At 40.0% G+C, this 17,405-nt stretch overlaps 1 protein-coding gene across 7 annotated transcripts in view; it reads right to left on the bottom strand.

Moving 5' to 3' along the window:
• DAAM2 (dishevelled associated activator of morphogenesis 2) overlaps window positions 1–17,405 on the bottom strand; it is a 146,488-nt gene that overhangs the window by 19,622 nt on the left and 109,461 nt on the right. For all 7 annotated transcript variants that reach the window (XM_077161713.1, XM_077161708.1, XM_077161714.1 and 4 more), the window contains 3 exons: window positions 16,174–16,258; window positions 14,492–14,598; window positions 14,241–14,329 (listed from right to left, as the gene is read on the bottom strand). In XM_077161713.1, coding sequence (XP_077017828.1) covers window positions 14,241–14,329; window positions 14,492–14,598; window positions 16,174–16,258 — 281 coding nt within the window. The remainder of the gene's footprint in view (window positions 1–14,240; window positions 14,330–14,491; window positions 14,599–16,173; window positions 16,259–17,405) is intronic.

Below are 17,405 nucleotides of genomic sequence, written 5' to 3'. Positions count from 1 at the left end.
CTAGGCAGAGGAGCAACAAGGAAATAGAGAATTTAAACACTTTGATAATTGAATTAGACCTAATAGACATATATAGGACGTTACATTCCAAAACACCAGATATATATTCTTCTCTAGTGCTCTTAGAACATTCTCCATGATGATCATATGCTGGGGCACAAAATATGTCTTTATAAATTTAAAAACAATGAAATTATTTGAAGCACTTTTTCTGATCACAATGTAGTGAAGCTGGAAATCAATAACCACCAAAGAATGAGAACTTTCAAAAATACATGGAAATTAAATAGGACACTCTTAAACAATGAGTGGGTGAAAGAAGAAATTGCTAGAGAAATCGGTAGCTATCTGGAGACAAATGAAAATGAGAATACAACTTATCAGAACTTATGGGATGCAGCAAAAGCTATGCTGAGAGAGAAATTTATTGCCCTAAATGCCTATATTAAAAAAGAAAAAAGAATTTCCAGATCAATGCAAACCTCCCCCTCAAAAGAAGAAGAAAGAGTAAAAATTGAGGACTTAACTGTTCACCTAGAGGAACTTGAGAAAGAATAGCAAACTAACCACAAGCAAATAGAAGAAGAGAAATAACAAAGATTAAAGCAGAGTTAAATGAATAGGAGAACAAAGAACAGTGGAAATAATCAATAAAACCAAAAGTTATTTCTTTGAGAAAATTAATAAAATCAGTGGACTACTAGCAAGTCTGACAAAGAAAAAAAGAGAGAGGATGCAAATAAACAAAATCAGAAATGAGAGGGGGATCATAACAGACCCTGAAAAAATAAAAGAAATCATAAGAAGATACTATGAAAAACTACATGCCACCATATTAGACAACTTAGATGAAATGGACAAATTCCTGGAAACACACAAAAAAGCAACACTAACTCAGGAAGAAATAGAAGATCTCAACAAACTAATCACAAGTAAAGAGTTTCAATCAGTCATCAAAAATCTTCCTACAAAGAAAAGCCCAGAGACAATGGCTTCACAGGAGAATTTTATCAAACATTCCAAAAAGAACTAATGTTAATCCTGCTCAAAATTTTCCAAAAAAATTGAGGAAAAAGGAACACCATCTGATTTATTTTATGAAGCTAGCATCACTTTAATACCAAAATCAGGTAAAGATGCTACAAGAAAGGAAAATTATAGACCAATCTCCCTAATGAACACAGATGAAAAAATTCTCAAAATATTAGCAAATTGAATCCAATAGCACATTAAAAGAATTGTATACCACAACCAAGTGGGGTTCATATCAGGACTGCAATGATGGTTCAACACAAGAAAATCAATTAATGTAATACAGCACATTAACAAGTCGAAAGGAAAAAATCATATGATCATCTTGATTGATGCTGAAATACGATTTGACAAAATTCAGTATCCTTTCCTGATAAAAACACTTCAAAATGTAGAAGTCAAAGATAACTTCCTCAATATGATAAAAGGCATATATAAAAAAAAATAGCCAGCATCGTACTCAATGGTGAGAGGCTATAAGTTTTCCCCCTAAGCTCAGGAATGAGACTAGGATGCCCACTGTCACTCCTATTATTCAACATTGTACTAGAAGTTCTAGCTAGAGCAATCTGGCATGAAAAAGAAATAAAAGGCATCCAAATTGGAAAGGAAGAAGTAAAACTCTCATTATTTGCATATGACAGGATACAATACTTGGTAAACTCTGAGAAATCTATAGCAAAGTTACTGGAACTAATAAATTCAGCAAGGTGGCAGGTTAAAAAGTTAATGTGCAAAAATCAGTAATGTTTCTATACACAAGCAATGACCTAACCAAGGAGACAATTAAGGAAAAAATTCCATTCAAAATAGCAACTAAAATAATCAAGTACCTAGGAATGGCCGTAACTAGAGATTAAAGGACTTGTACACAGTGAACTATATAACATTGTTAAAAGAAGTCGAAGGAGCAACTTCCAGAGAAGCTGGCGACTTGGTAAGACACACGGGTCTTAGTTCTTCCTCCAGAACAGCTACTAAAGAAACAGAAACGGTACAGAACAGCTCCCGGAGCCACGACAGAGACCAAAAAGACAGCGTACCCCATTCTGGAATGGCTGAACCGGCTGGGAGAATCCACTGCGGTGAGATCGCCAAGGGGCGCGCGCTTCTCCGGGCCGTGGCGGCTGGCGGCCGAAGCCCCTCCATCCCTCCTTTCCGGGCCGGCTGGGAGATTTGGACAGGTGGTCCCCTCAAGCCATGGCGACTGGCGCCCCACCCCCACGCGCGGCCTCCCGGGCCGGCTGGGAGATTTGGATCGGCACTCCCCAAAGCCGCGGAGGCCAGTGCCCCCCCTCCAATGCGCGGATTCCCGGGCCAGCTGGGAGATTTGAATTGGCACTCCCCCAAACCGCGGTGGCCTGCACCCCTCCCTCCCTCCTTCCCGGGCCGGTTGGGAGATTTGGATCGGCACTCCCCCAAGCCGCTTCAGCTGGTGACCCTCCCCCACAACGAGAGTCTTCCAAAGTTAAAGGAGCCACAGCATCTTTTACTGGTGGGACCCGCAGACAGACAAGCGTCACATACTGGGCAGGATAAGAAAAACAGAGCCCAGAGATTTCAGAGGAAAATCTTTCAACCTGCTGGGTCCCACACCCAGGGAAATCTGATTAAATACCCAGACGCCAGCAAAAAATAACGGATCATGCCAGGAAAATTGAAGATATGGCCCAGTCAAAGGAACAAACCAATAGTTCAAATGAGATACAGGAGCTGAGACAACTAATTCTGAATATACGAACAGAAATGGAAAACCTCTTCAAAAACCAAATCAATAAATTGAGGGAGGACATGAAGAAGACATGGGCTGAACAAAAAGAAGAAATAGAAAGTCTGAAAACACAAATCACAGAATTTATGGGATTGAAGGTCAAAGTAGAAAAGATAGAAAAAACAATGGATACCTACAATGGTAGATTTAAAGAGACAGAGGCTAGAATTAGTGAACTGGAGGATGGAACATCTGAATTCCAAAAAGAAACAGAAACTATCGGGAAAAGAATGGAAAAATTTGAGCAGGGGATCAGGGAACTGAATGATAATATGAAGCACACAAATATACGTGTTGTGGGTGTCCCAGAAGGAGAAGAGAAGGAAAAAGGAGGAGAAAAACTAATGGAAGAAATTATCACTGAAAATTTCCCAACTCTTATGAAAGACCTAAAATTACAGATCCAAGAAGTGCAGCACACCCCAAAGAGAATAGACCCAAATAGGCGTTCTCCAAGACACTGACTAGTTAGAATGTCAGAGGACAAAGAGAAAGAGAGGATCTTGAAAGCAGCAAGAGAAAAACAATCCATCACATACAAGGGAAACCCAAGAAGACTATGTGTAGATTTCTCAGCAGAAACCATGGAAGCCAGAAGACAGTGGGATGATATATTTAAATTACTAAAAGAGAAAAACTGCCAACCAAGACTTCTATACCCAGCAAAATTGTCCTTCAAAAATGAGGGAGAAATTAAAACATTCTCAGACAAAAAGTCACTGAGAGAATTAGTGACCAAGAAACCAGCTCTGCAAGAAATACTAAAGGGAGCACTAGAGTCAGATACGAAAAGACAGAAGAGAGAGGTATGGAGAAGAGTGTAGAAAGAAGGAAAATCAGATATGACATATATAATACAAAAGGCAAAATGGTAGAGGAAAATATTATCCAAACAGTAATAACACTAAATGTTAATGGACTGAATTCCCTAATCAAAAGACATAGACTGGCAGAATGGATTAAAAAACAGGATCCTTCTATATGCTGTCTACAGGAAGCACATCTTAGACCCAAAGATAAACATAGGTTGAAAGTGAAAGGTTGGGAAAAGATATTTCATGCAAATAACAACCAGAAAAGAGCAGGAGTAGCTATACTAATATCCAACAAATTAGACTTCAAATGCAAAACAGTTAAAAGAGACAAAGAAGGATACTATCTACTAATAAAAGGAACAATTAAACAAGAAGACATAACAATCATAAATATTTATGCACCGAACCAGAATGCCCCAAAATACATGAGGAATACACTGCAATCACTGAAAAGGGAAATAGACACATCTACCATAATAGTTGGAGACTTCAATTCACCACTGTCATCAATGGACAGAACATCTAGACAGAGGATCAATAGAGAAATAGAGAATCTGAATATTACAATAAATGAGCTAGACTTAACAGACATTTATAGGACATTACATCCCACAACAGCAGGATACACCTTTTTCTCAAGTGCTCATGGATCATTCTCAAAGATAGACCATATGCTGGGTCACAAAGTAAGTCTTAACAAATTTAAAAAGATTGAAATCATACACAACACTTTCTCGGATCATAAAGGAATGAAGTTGGAAATCAATAATAGGCGGAGTGCCAGAAAATTCACAAATATGTGGAGGCTCAACAACACACTCTTAAACAACGAGTGGGTCAAGGAAGAAATTGCAAGAGAAATTAGTAAATATGTCGAGGCAAATGAAAATGAAAACACAACATATCAAAACGTATGGGATGCAGCAAAGGCAGTACTAAGAGGGAAATTTATTGCCCTAAATGCCTATATCAGAAAAGAAGAAAAGGCAAAAATTCAGGAATTAACTGTCCACTTGGAAGAACTGGAGAAAGAACAGCAAACTAACCCCAAAGCAAGCAAAAGGAAAGAAATAACAAAGATTAGAGCAGAAATAAATGAAATTGAGAATATGAAAACAATAGAGAAAATCAATAAGACCAGAAGTTGGTTCTATGAGAAAATCAATAAGATTGATGGGCCCTTATCAAGATTGACAAAAAGAAGAAGAGAGAGGATGCAAATAAATAAGATGAGAAATGGAAGAGGAGACATAACCACTGACCTCATAGAAATAAAAGAGGTAATAACAGGATACTATGAACAACTTTACGCTAATAAATACAACAATTTAGATGAAATGGAGGGTTCCTGGAAAGACATGAACAACCAACTTTGACTCAAGAAGAAATAGATGACCTCAACAAACCAATCACAAGTAAAGAAATTGAATCAGTCATTCAAAAGCTTCCCAAAAAGAAAAGTCCAGGACCAGACGACTTCACATGTGAATTCTACCAAACATTCCAGAAAGAATTAGTACCAACTCTCCTCAAAGTCTTCAAAAAAAATCGAAGTGGAGGGAAAGCTACCTAATTCATTCTATGAAGCCAACATCACCCCCATACCAAAACCAGGCAAAGATATTACAAAAAAAGAAAACTACAGACCAATCTCTCTAATGAATATAGATGCAAAATTCCTCAACAAAATTCTAGCAAATCAAATCTAACAACACATTAAAAGAATTATACATCATGACTAAGTAGGATTCATCCCAGGTATGCAAGGATGGTTCAACATAAGAAAATCAATTAATGTAATACACCATATCAACAAATCAAAGCAGAAAAATCACATGATCATCTCAATTGATGCAGAGAAGGCATTTGACAAGATTCAACATCCTTTCCTGTTGAAAACACTTCAAAAGATAGGAATACAAGGGAACTTCCTTAAAATGATAGAGGGAATATATGAAAAACCCACAGCTAATATCATCCTCAATGGGGAAAAATTGAAAACTTTCCCCCTAAGATCAGGAACAAGACAAGGATGTCCATTATCACCACTATTATTCAACATCGTGTTGGAGGTTCTAGCCAGAGCAATTACACAAGAAAAAGAAATACAAGGCATCAAAATTGGAAAGGAAGAAGTAAAACTATCACTGTTTGCAGACGATATGATACTATACGTCAAAAACCTGGAAAAATCCACAACAAAACTACTAGAGCTAATAAATGAGTACAGCAAAGTAGCAGGTTACAAGATCAACATTCAAAAATCTGTAGTGTTTCTATACACTAGCAATGAGCAAGCTGAGGGAGAAATCAAGAAACGAATTCCATTTACAATTGCAACTAAAAGAATAAAATACCTAGGAATAAATTTAACTAAAGAGACCAAAAAACCTATACAAAGAAAACTACAAAAAACTGTTAAAAGAAATCACAGAAGACCTAAATAGATGGAAGGGCATACCGTGTTCATGGATTGGAAGACTAAATATAATTAAGATGTCAATCCTACCTAAATTGATTTACAGATTCAGTGCAATACCAATCAAAATCCCAATAACTTATTTTTCAGAAATAGAAAAACCAATAAGCAAATTTATCTGGAAGGGCAGGGTGCCCCGAATTGCTAAAAGTATCTTGAGGAAAAAAAACGAAGCTGGAGGTCTCACGCTGCCGGACTTTAAGGCATATTATGAAGCCACAGTGGTCAAAACAGCATGGTATTGGCATAAAGATAGATATATCGACCAATGGAATTGAATACAGTGCTCAGATATAGACCCTCTCATCTATGGACATTTGATCTTTGATAAGGCAGTCAAGCCAACTCACCTGGGACAGAACAGTCTCTTCAATAAATGGTGCCTAGAGAACTGGATATCCATATGCAAAAGAATGAAAGAGGACCCGTATCTCACACCCTATACAAAAGTTAACTCAAAATGGATCAAAGATCTAAACATTAGGTCTAAGACCATAAAACAGTTAGAGGAAAATGTAGGGAGATATCTTATGAAACTTACAATTGGAGGCGGTTTTATGGACCTTAAACCTAAAGCAAGAGCACTGAAGATGGAAATAAATAAATGGGAGCTCCTCAAAATTAAACACTTTTGTGCATCAAAGAACTTCATCAAGAAAGTAGAAAGACAGCCTACACAATGGGAGACAATATTTGGAAATGATATATCAGATAAAGGTCTAGTATCCAGAATTTATAAAGAGATTGTTCATCTCAACAACAAAAAGACAGCCAACCCAATTACAAAATGGGAAAAAGACTTGAACAGACACCTATCAGAAGAGGAAATACAAATGGCCAAAAGGCACATGAAGAGATGCTCAATGTCCCTGGCCATTAGAGAAATGCAAATCAAAACCACAATGAGATATCATCTCACACCCACCAGAATGGCCATTATCAACAAAACAGAAAATGACAAGTGCTGGAGAGGATGCGGAGAAAGAGGCACACTTATCCACTGTTGGTGGGAATGTCAAAGGGTGCAACCACTGTGGAAGGCAGTTTGGCGGTTCCTGAAAAAGCTGAATATAGAATTGCCATACGACCCAGCAATACCATTGCTGGGAATCTACTCAAAGGACTTAAGGGCAAAGACACAAACGGACATTTGCACACCAATGTTTATAGCAGCGTTATTTACAATTGCAAAGAGATGGAAACAGCCGAAATCTCCATCAACAGAAGAGTGGCTAAACAAACTGTGGTATATACATACAATGGAATACTATGCAGCTTTAAGACAGGATAAACTTATGAAGCATGTAATAACATGGATGGACCTAGAGAACATTATGCTGAGTGAGTCTAGCCAAAAACTAAAAGACAAATACTGTATGGTCCCACTGATGTGAACCGACATTCGAGAATAAACTTGGAATATGTCATTGGTAACAGAGATCAGCAGGAGTTAGAAACAGGGTAAGATAATGGGTAATTGGAGCTGAAGGGATACAGACTGTGCAATAGGACTAGATACAAAATCTCAAAAATGGACAGCACAATACTACCTAATTGTAATGTAATTATGTTAAAACACTGAATGAAAAAAAAAAGAAGTCGAAGGAGATCTAAAAAGATCTAGAAAGACATTCCTTGCTCATGGATAAGAAGGTTCAATGTAGTTAAGATGTCAGTTCTCTCCAAATTCATCTACAGATTCAACACAGTACCAATCAAAATTTCAACAACCTACTTTAAAGATTTGGAAAAACTAGTTACCAAATTCATCTAGAAGGGAAAGAGACCTTGAATAGCTAAAAGCATCCTAAAAAAGAAGAACGAAGTTGGAGGATTAACTCTCCCTGATTTTTTTTCTTTTTTTTTTTTCTCTTGCATGGGTAGGCACTGGGAACCAAACCCGGGTCTCCAGCATGGCAGGCGATAACTCTGCCTGCTGAGCCACCGTGGCCTGCCCAAAATTCCCTGATTTTAAAACTTATTATAAAGCCACAGTGATCAAAACAGTATGGTACTGGCACAAAGATATAAGTAGTGACCAATGAATCAAATCAAGAACACAGAAATAGACCACCAAAGCTCTGGTAAACTGATATTTGACAAGGCCCCCAAATCCACTGAAGTGGGACAAAATAGTCTTCTCAATATATGGGCATGGGAGAACTGGATATCAATCGCTAGAAGAATGAAAGAGGACTCTTATTTTACACCTTATAAAAAATTAACTCAAAGTGTATCAAACACCTAAATATAAGAACTAGCACCATAAAGCTCCTAGAAGAAAATGTAGGGAAACATCTTCAAGACTAGTAATAGGAGGTAGCTTCCTAAACTTTACACCCAAAGCAACAAAAGAAAAAATATTAGGTAAAGGGGAACTCCTAAAATCAAATACTTTTGTGCCTCAAAAGACTTTGCCAAGAAGGTGAAGAGGCAGCCAACTCGATGGGAGAAATTATTTGGAGATCACCCATCAGATAAAGGTTTAATATCCTATATACATGAAGAAATCATACAATGCAACAATTAAAAAAACAACCCAATTATAAAATGGGCTAAAGATATGAACAGACATTTTTCTGAAAAGCAAATACTGATGTCTAAAAAGCACATGAAGAGATGCTCATTTTCATTAGCTATAAGGGAAATGCAGATCAAGATTACAATAAGATATCATTTCACATCTATAGGAATGGCCACAATTAAACAAACAGGAAACTACAAATGTTGGAGAGGATGTGGAGAAATTGGGAGACTTATGCACTTCTGGTGGGAATGTATAAATGTATAGCCACTATGGAAGACAGTTTGGTGGTTCCTCAGAAAGCTAAATATCAAGTTGCTTTATGCCAGCAAAACCACATGTGGTATATACCTAGAAGAGGTGAAAGCAGTGACACAAACAAACATCTGCATACCAATGTTCATAGCAGCATTATTCACAATCACCAAAAGATGGAAACAATCTAAGTGCCCATCAACAGATGAGTGGATTAACAAAATGTGGTATATACGTACGATGGAATATTATGCAGTAGTGAAATGAAATAATGACCTGAAGCACATGATAAGATGAATGCACCTTGAGAACATAATGCTGAGTGAAATAAGCCAGACACAAAAGGATATTTACCATATGATTCCACTTTCATGACCATGGTAAGGGCAAAATCAGAGGCTTATAATACAGAATATACGGGACCTAGAGCTATGCAGAAGCTTGAGATGGGTGAACAATTTGCTAATGAGGTTAAATTTAACTGTAAGGGAATAGAAGCGAAGGAAATTCACTAATGGGTCTATAAATAATATTACCATATTGAAGGTGAGCATGATTGAAAGGGGTTGTATAGACTCATGTGTCCCACTGATTAACACTACAAATATAAATAAATTCTTGCATGAACTACTGAAAAGGTATGACTTTTGTACAAAACGTATACAATTTCAGGATATGGGGGGAAAATGCAATTGTAAGCTATGGACTATGTTTAACAGGAAAACATCAACAGTACCACAGCAACGCCAGGGGTACACAATGGGGTAGGGACAAGAGTTAGGGGGAGGTTTGGATTTTCTATTTGGTGAAGGTGCATTTATTGGCTTCTCTTGGGAACAATGAAATTATACAAAATTGAGAGTGGTTGATGGACTGTCAACTTTGGATGTTATGCATGAGCCTCAGTAGATGGAGGTGGCTGAAGGATGCACTGACTGAGAAGTAGATTGGTGATCAATGGTGTACACATTTAATTGAACAACGTGCTGCTACAAAAAGGGAGCAAAGTTGTGAGGCATGCAACACTGTGAATGAAACTATGGGACATTTGGTGAGGCAAAATAAGGCACAAACAAAAGAGCAAATATTGTATGATCTCATTTAGAAAATGTATAAGAAAACTGGGGCCTTGACTGTAAGCTCTTACAGCAGTCACATTTAGTTCAAAGCAGTAATTGTTATTTCTGGATTTTGAGGAGCTGTTTTATATATGAATAACCTGGTATTCAGAGATAAGAACAAAGCCGATCAGGTCAGGATTAAGGTAATTCAGAATAGAGGGGAAAGGAAGACATTGTCTGTATCTTGGAACTTCACCTACTCTTTAAGACAAAAAGAAAAAAAGATCTAATTTCTCCAGAACCTAAATTTTCTGTAGCACATAATCTAACTCAACCTGTCTGGATAGATCAGTTAAACAATCCAAACACAGGGAGCCCAGAATAAGAATGAGCGTTTAATCCTGTATAGCTTAATTTAATGCCTGGATACATCCTAGAGTACATTAAACAGATAATCAAAAAGTATTGGCAAAGTCCCTTAAGGGATGGTAGAAAAAATATGGAACTATTGAACTTTACCACCGGGGAATCCCCGGATACTGTGTCAAACATGAGGGACACCCAAATCTACAGGCCAAGCCTTGATCTTGAGGCTTGCTCTTATGAAGCTTATGTAGGTAGCAGAGGAGCTTGGCCTACCTATAAGTATGCCTAAAAGTCACCTCCAGAGAACCTCTTCTTTGCTCAGATGTGGCCTCTCTCTCTCTCTCTCTAAGCCCAACTCTGCAAGTGAAATCACTGCCCTCCCCACTACGTGGGACATGACAACCAGGGGTGAAAGACTCCTTGGCCGCGTGGGAGAGGACTCCCAGGGATGAGTCTGGCCCCCACACCGTGGGATCAACAATTCCATTCTGACAAAAAGGGGGAAAAGTAGTATAACAACTAAGGTATCTGGCTGAGAGAGTTCAAATAGAGCGGAGATGCTACTCTGAAGGTCACTCTTAAGCAAGCTTTAGTTAGACATTGCTAGCTATCTTAGCTTGCCAAACCCCAACCAAAATCATTCATGCCAATCCTAAAGAATTGGATTATATATATTATTCTAGGGTAATATATAATATTCTACAAAGGTTCCACGAACTAGGATAACTCCCAAGAAACCTACTACCTCCAGATGGGTCCCTGGACCAGATAAGTCCTGAAATGCAGAGAGGCCAGCCTTTCCAGAACATCAGCTAGTTCCATCCCCCTATCCCATATTATCAACAGCCCCCTCCAACATGAAAAAGTTAGAATGGGCACAGTTCAAATACCCCTAAGGAATGGGAGAAAGATCAAAGATAATAGTGGAGTTATACAGAGAAGGTAGGTTTAACAAATGAGTATGAGTGCTGAATCATTTTATTGGTATTTCTTTTAGACTCTGATACCTTACGACAGCTAGAAGTAAAAACCTAAGACCTAAAATTTTGGAATCTGTTCTATAACTGATTGTTGTGCTGCACTTTGAAATGTATTGCTTTTTTGTATATATGTTATTTTTCACAAAAAAGAAAAAAAGAGAAAAAGGAGTACAACAGAGAAGAAAGGATTTAACAAGTGAGTATGACTGCTGAGTCATCATATTTCTTTCAGTCTCCAGTGTCTTAGAGGAGCTAGAGGGAAAAATGAAAAATTGTGGAACTGTAACCCATACCAAACTTTAAAATCTGTTCTATAACTATTTGTTAAAATGTATTTGGAATTTTATTGCTTTTTTATATCTATGCTATATTTCACAATTAAAAAAACATTAAAATGCAGCACTGAGAGTAAATAAACCATTGCTACAGGAAATATAGGAATAACTCAGAACCATAATGCTGAGCAAAAGAAACCAGCATAAAAAATCATACTGGATTACTCCATTTATGAAGTTCAAAAATAGACAAAACTAATGTAGATGTCAAGATAGCTGTTACCTTTACTGAGGAAGGGGGTAATTGTTGAGATGCTATTTGAAAAATGTACAAAGAACTCCTAAAAATGCCAAAATGTTGGCAAAACGGAAAATGACAAGTTCAAAGACAATGAGTATGCGGGGAAAATCCTATATGAAATGCTGACATTTTCATTATATACATGGGAGTAATATATTCATGAATATTTTCATTAGAATATGTTTACATTTGTAACCGTATTCATCTTGAATATAGGCAGTGAAAGTATTCATAATGAGATTCGGTAAATTTGGTATATTCACAAGAAGATAATCAAGAAAAATATGTTCATGAATTTATTCATAAAAGAAGTAGTAAATTTGTCAATGTTGGTAAAGTTTGCTGTTGGCAAACTGACTCAGAGCCCCTGCTAGTGGAGGAGAGTGTCAACAGCCCATCAGTCAGCTTGATGAGACTAAATCTTGGCTTTTCCAGAAATATTTTCTAGATAAACTAGAAGGAAGATTATAAATCCCAATCCCTGCACATTCTTTTCATCTCAACCCCCAGTCAAGCACACTTATGTGATTCTATGAAATAAAACTTACAGCCACTTCTCACCTACTCAACTTCTGGAGAGAAGATACCTCTGGACCATTCAAGGACAACACCCGTTATTATGGCAGAGCGATTTAACTTTTCCCAGCAAGATTTGCTATCCCACACATACCACCTTGCTCTGATATTGCTTGATATTAAACGGAGACTCTTTCCTGAACATCCATTGACTGACGCATAAGAAGAGCTTACGTGTAGGACCATGGAATCAGCTGAGATGAAACCTTCCTGGTGGCTAAGTTACACAAATTCCATAGCACCAAATAACGATTGCTCATATTTGTTCAGCTGACCAGATACACAAATAATTGAGCTCATATATCTTGGGTTGGACCCTTTATCTAAGCTGCATGTGCCAAACCCAGTTTGCAGCAGAATGAAAGAAAGCTGTGACGAAGATAAGGATTCAACCATCACCAGGCAGGAGATGCCACCAGAACCTGAAACTTCTGAGTCAGTGCTGACATCTTTCCTTCTCCCCCAGGCCAAATAGGATCATGACCTGCAGCTCCCTTGTACATGTATACACATGCGTATGTGATGAGGAAGCTGGACTCAGATTACAGAAAATACCTGGGTCTACCTTTGTCATGTTCCTGTCTTGTCCTACCCTTCTCCAGAATCCTCCCAGAAACAGCTCCCTGGATTTCAGGAAGGGCCAGGGCTGTTCTCTGGACTGAGCTTTTCAAGAAGAGCTACTGAGTCCTGGTGTCTAATAGACAGGATTCATGCTCTACCCTGCCCCAGCCTGTACATAACTTGCACATAACCTCTCTTTTTCCAATCTTTTGCTTCTGTCCTCACCACTAAATGAACATCACAGCCTCTCCCACTTTTGCCCACCCAGGTCTGCACATCCTGCCCACTTACCCTGACCACCTGCCTTTCCCTGAACTCTGTACCACTCCCTCCTCTCCTATTTCTGCAGATAGTTCCAGGTAGATGCCCTCTTTGAGCCAAAGAGGGCAACTTATCTTACAGGGTAAGAGTAAAGAGAATGAATTTTGAAGAACGACATTTGTTTTCCTATCCTGGCTCCACAACCTATCTACCAATAGTGTGGTCTTGGACACCCAACAAATACCCATTCTAGAGATTTAAGAAACTTAGGCACCCAGAGGTTAATAATAGCACCCACCTATAGGATCTCTCTGAGGACCAAATAAGATCATCCACATGGTATTTCACACAGTGCTTGGCACATAGTTCTTATATAATCACAAACTTTTCATCTGGAAAAGGCGCCTGTGTTAGAGTGAATTCCCCAACAGAAAATCAGATGCCTTTGGGAATCACCTAGCCCAATGACTTGCTTACCAAATAGCTCACACTTTGAAATAATGTGCCTAGAGATGGTCTATGAACTTTACATGGATTAACTCACTTAGTACCTTTCACATAGGGTGGATGATTAATGAGCACAATACATATGAAGCACTGTCGTAGGTGCCTGCTAAATCATTACCTCAGCATTTGTCTCATTCTGGGAACAACCTAAATGTTCATCAGTAGGAAAATGAATAAATAGACTTGTTATATCCCTACAATAAAACACTACTCAGCAATAAATAAAGATGAATGGATTCCCCACTTTGGAGAGTTCTCATGTTGAGGCAGAGGGGACATGTCACATAGTTGGCACATGTGCTAATGCATTTATTTACAGTAATGATAGTTTTATTGACTTTGTCCTTGACTTTGGTTTTCCTTTTGGGCCAAGAATAAAGACAGAGATTTCCCTGTCTCTGCTCATTGACCCCCCACCCTCCTGGCTTTCACAGATACTTTCTCCACCCTAGGCCTCCTCCATGCCTCAGCCCTACCTTCCACTTTGGGCTTGGCCTCAGCCAGACGCTCCTGGAACTTCTTCTTGAAGAAGAGGGCCTGCAGTCGCTGCTGGTAGTGGTCAATCCTGTGGACAGGGCAAGACACATCGTGAGATAGCCCCCTTGAGCCCCAGCTCCAGGAGCGTGCTCCAGCCTCCTGCTGAGCCTACCTCCTCTGTTCCCTTCCCCTTGGGCAGAAGTCTGCCTGCCCCAAGCCCAATCCCTCCAGCCACATCTGCTGCTCTAACCTGCTCATTTCATAGAGGAAGCGGTCAGCACGGGCCATCCGCTCAATTTCATGCTTATGCTCCTCAAGGAGGTCAATGTCACTCTTTTCCGGGATGAACTTGAGAAGCTGCAAAGAGCAGGAAAAGGTCAGACAGGAAAATGGTGAGATGCTGAGGAGAGCACAGTGCAAGAGAAGCCCAGAATTTGACCCTGCTTATTATGGGGGTGGGGGGCCTTAAAAGTCAGAAACGTCCTCCAGGTACACTGGGTTTTTTTCATCTGCCTGGAAGGGGTGATCAGGGTACTGGGCTCTAGATGTCTTAATTTTTCGTTTTCTGTTTTTCCATACTTTTTAAAATTGAGATGTTACTTACACACAGTAATAGGGACTTTTAAGTGTACAGCTCAGTGATTTTTCTTTTTAAATCAACTTTATTGAAGTATTATTTACATGCAATAAAATATACCTATTTAAAACCTACAGTTCAATGAGTTTTGACAAAGTTACCTACACATTAAACCACCATCCAGATTAAGAAACAGAATATTTCCATCTCCCCAGAAAGTTCCCCTGTGCCATTTCCCAGTTAATATGCCAACCTGACCCCTCCCCCAAGGTATCCTCTCAACTGGCTTCTATCACCTTCGATTAGATCTGCCTGTTCTTGAGCATCGTATGAATGGACTCGTGCTGTGTCTTCTCTTTCGTGTCTGGCTTCTTCCACTCAGTGTAATGTCTATGAGATGTATCAGTGCTGCATTAGTGGTGTGTTCTTTATTTATCACTGAGTAGTACTTTGTCGTGGGGATATGACAGTCTTCATTTTCCTACTGATGAACATTGGGGTTGTTCATCGTTTGAGAGTTGCTATAAATATTCTTGAATATGTCTTTCAGCCAGTGTTTGTATGTGTTTCTTTTGAATATCTAGGAGTCAGATTGCTGGGCCATAGGAGAGGCATGTGCTTAGCTTTCGTATGCACTGCCAAATAGTTTTCCCAAGTGAGAATTCCACTTGCCTCACTTTGCCAATGCTTGGCATTTTCAGTTCCAACGTTTTAGCCATTCTGGTGGGTGTGTGGTGCCATTTCGTCCTGGTCTTGCTGCATTTCTCTGGCGACTAATAATACTGAGCACTTTTCCATATGCTCCTCGGCCATTAGGAAGTCCTCTTTTATGAAGGCCTGTCTAAGTCTGGTGTTGATTTTTAAGTTAGGCTCTTTGTTGACTTGTAGAGTTTTTTATTCTGGATATGAGATCTTTGCTATATATCTATAAAACATCTTCTTTCAGTGTTTGCTTATTTTTTTACTCTAGAAATAGTGCCCTAATTTAATGAATGCAATTGGTGGCATTTTTGTTTGGTGGTTTTTCAGTTTCTCTTGAAGGATACAACAAATCAAAAAGGAGAGATTTGGGAAAGATAAGGGTATGGATCACCCTGACTTTGCCTTGAGACCCATGGAGGGGAATATCTCTTTCCAGGGACCTCAAGGACCCCTGGTCAAGATACGACCTTTTTAGCCTCCTTCCAGAAAGGCTGGCCCAGGGAAGTTTCCATATACCTTCTCCCTGCCTCCCCCCAGAATACAGCCTGATTTCTCCTTGACCTAAGAGTTTCAGCCTGTCATGGGGCTGTTGGGAAAGGCAACGACTGACCCTCAGTTTCAGTTCTCCTTTCCTTCCCACCGAGGGTTCTCACCTGCTCCAACATGTCCTTAGCGAGGTCCTCCTGCTCATCCATCCTCAAGATGGCCTGCCGGATCTCCTCATTAGAAAGCTTCAACCTAGGACAAAACCCCACCCTCTGAACAGCCTGGTCCTTTGTTCAGAACTGACCTTAAGCCTTCCTTCACCAGAAGGTACAGCCCCAGCTTCTCTCCTAAACATTAATTCGGGAGTACATTTGATGGTGAACTAAACAGAAGCCTCATCTCTTCTAAGAAGGCTGCTGAGACTAAATTAATAGGATTCACTCCATACAACCTCTGTAATGAACTATTTTAGTCTCTAAATTGAGACTTGGGTCTTGAGTCTCTCAAGTCTCTTGCTTGAGTCTTTGTCAGAGCTGACGGGAGTAAAAAGGTCTTCAGTGTAGACTGAGACAGGGCAAAGAGTTTCTGATCTTTTCCTCCTTCTAATGCCTAAAAAGTCTCCAGCATCCTCCATGGGGAGATGGGAACATCAGCAGGGAACAAATTGCAGGGGCAATTTCTTGCTTCTTTCCTTCTGGGAAGATAGAAGAGCCCTTAGCCTTCTGCAGCGCCCCAGCTCCTGCACAGCTGTTCTCATCAGTCTTGCTGTCTTGGAGAGGAAGAAGCTTTCCCCACTCCCCCACCAAAGCCCTCCAGATGCACATTTATTGTGAACCCCTGCAATGGGGAACCCTTCCCCATATACCAAGTGGGACAAACTGAGGCCTGGGGTTTGGGGAGAGAAAGGGAGGGGGGATGTCCCATAGACAGCTGGAGGCAGAGCTAAGAATAGTAGAGGAGGCTATGACCTCTGACCCAGGCCTGGGTGGAAGGCCCTGCACAGAAGCTGTGCTGTTAGTGCGGATACTGCCCTGCTTGTTCTGGGGGCCGCGGGAAATGCTTAGGGGCTGAGATCATGCTGTTCTGCGGCCCGAGCCGAGTAGGGCCCTCCGTGGGCTTAGAGCAACCTTGGCTGCCAGACACTGACCAGGCGGCTGAGGGGCCTCTGGGTGGGGTGGCTTCCCGTCTGCCGAGATACACGGAACGTGGGCTCGGAGGAGACATTCTAGATCAGGGGCCTCCTCCCCCGCTCCCCCAAGATGGCAGAGAGGGGAGGCGAGAAGCACCATCACCCCATTCCTCTGCCACCTCTCTCCCCCAGGTATGCCGTTCAACCATCTTCTTTGGCTTGAGCTCTATCCGAGGCCTCTGCTCCCAGCAGGCCCCATTCCACCCACCA

The sequence above is a fragment of the Tamandua tetradactyla genome, chromosome 5, assembly GCF_023851605.1.
Source record: "Tamandua tetradactyla isolate mTamTet1 chromosome 5, mTamTet1.pri, whole genome shotgun sequence".
NCBI lineage: Eukaryota > Metazoa > Chordata > Mammalia > Pilosa > Myrmecophagidae > Tamandua > Tamandua tetradactyla.
Note: the sequence above shows the minus strand (reverse complement) of the source record. Positions and strands in the feature narration are given on the sequence as shown.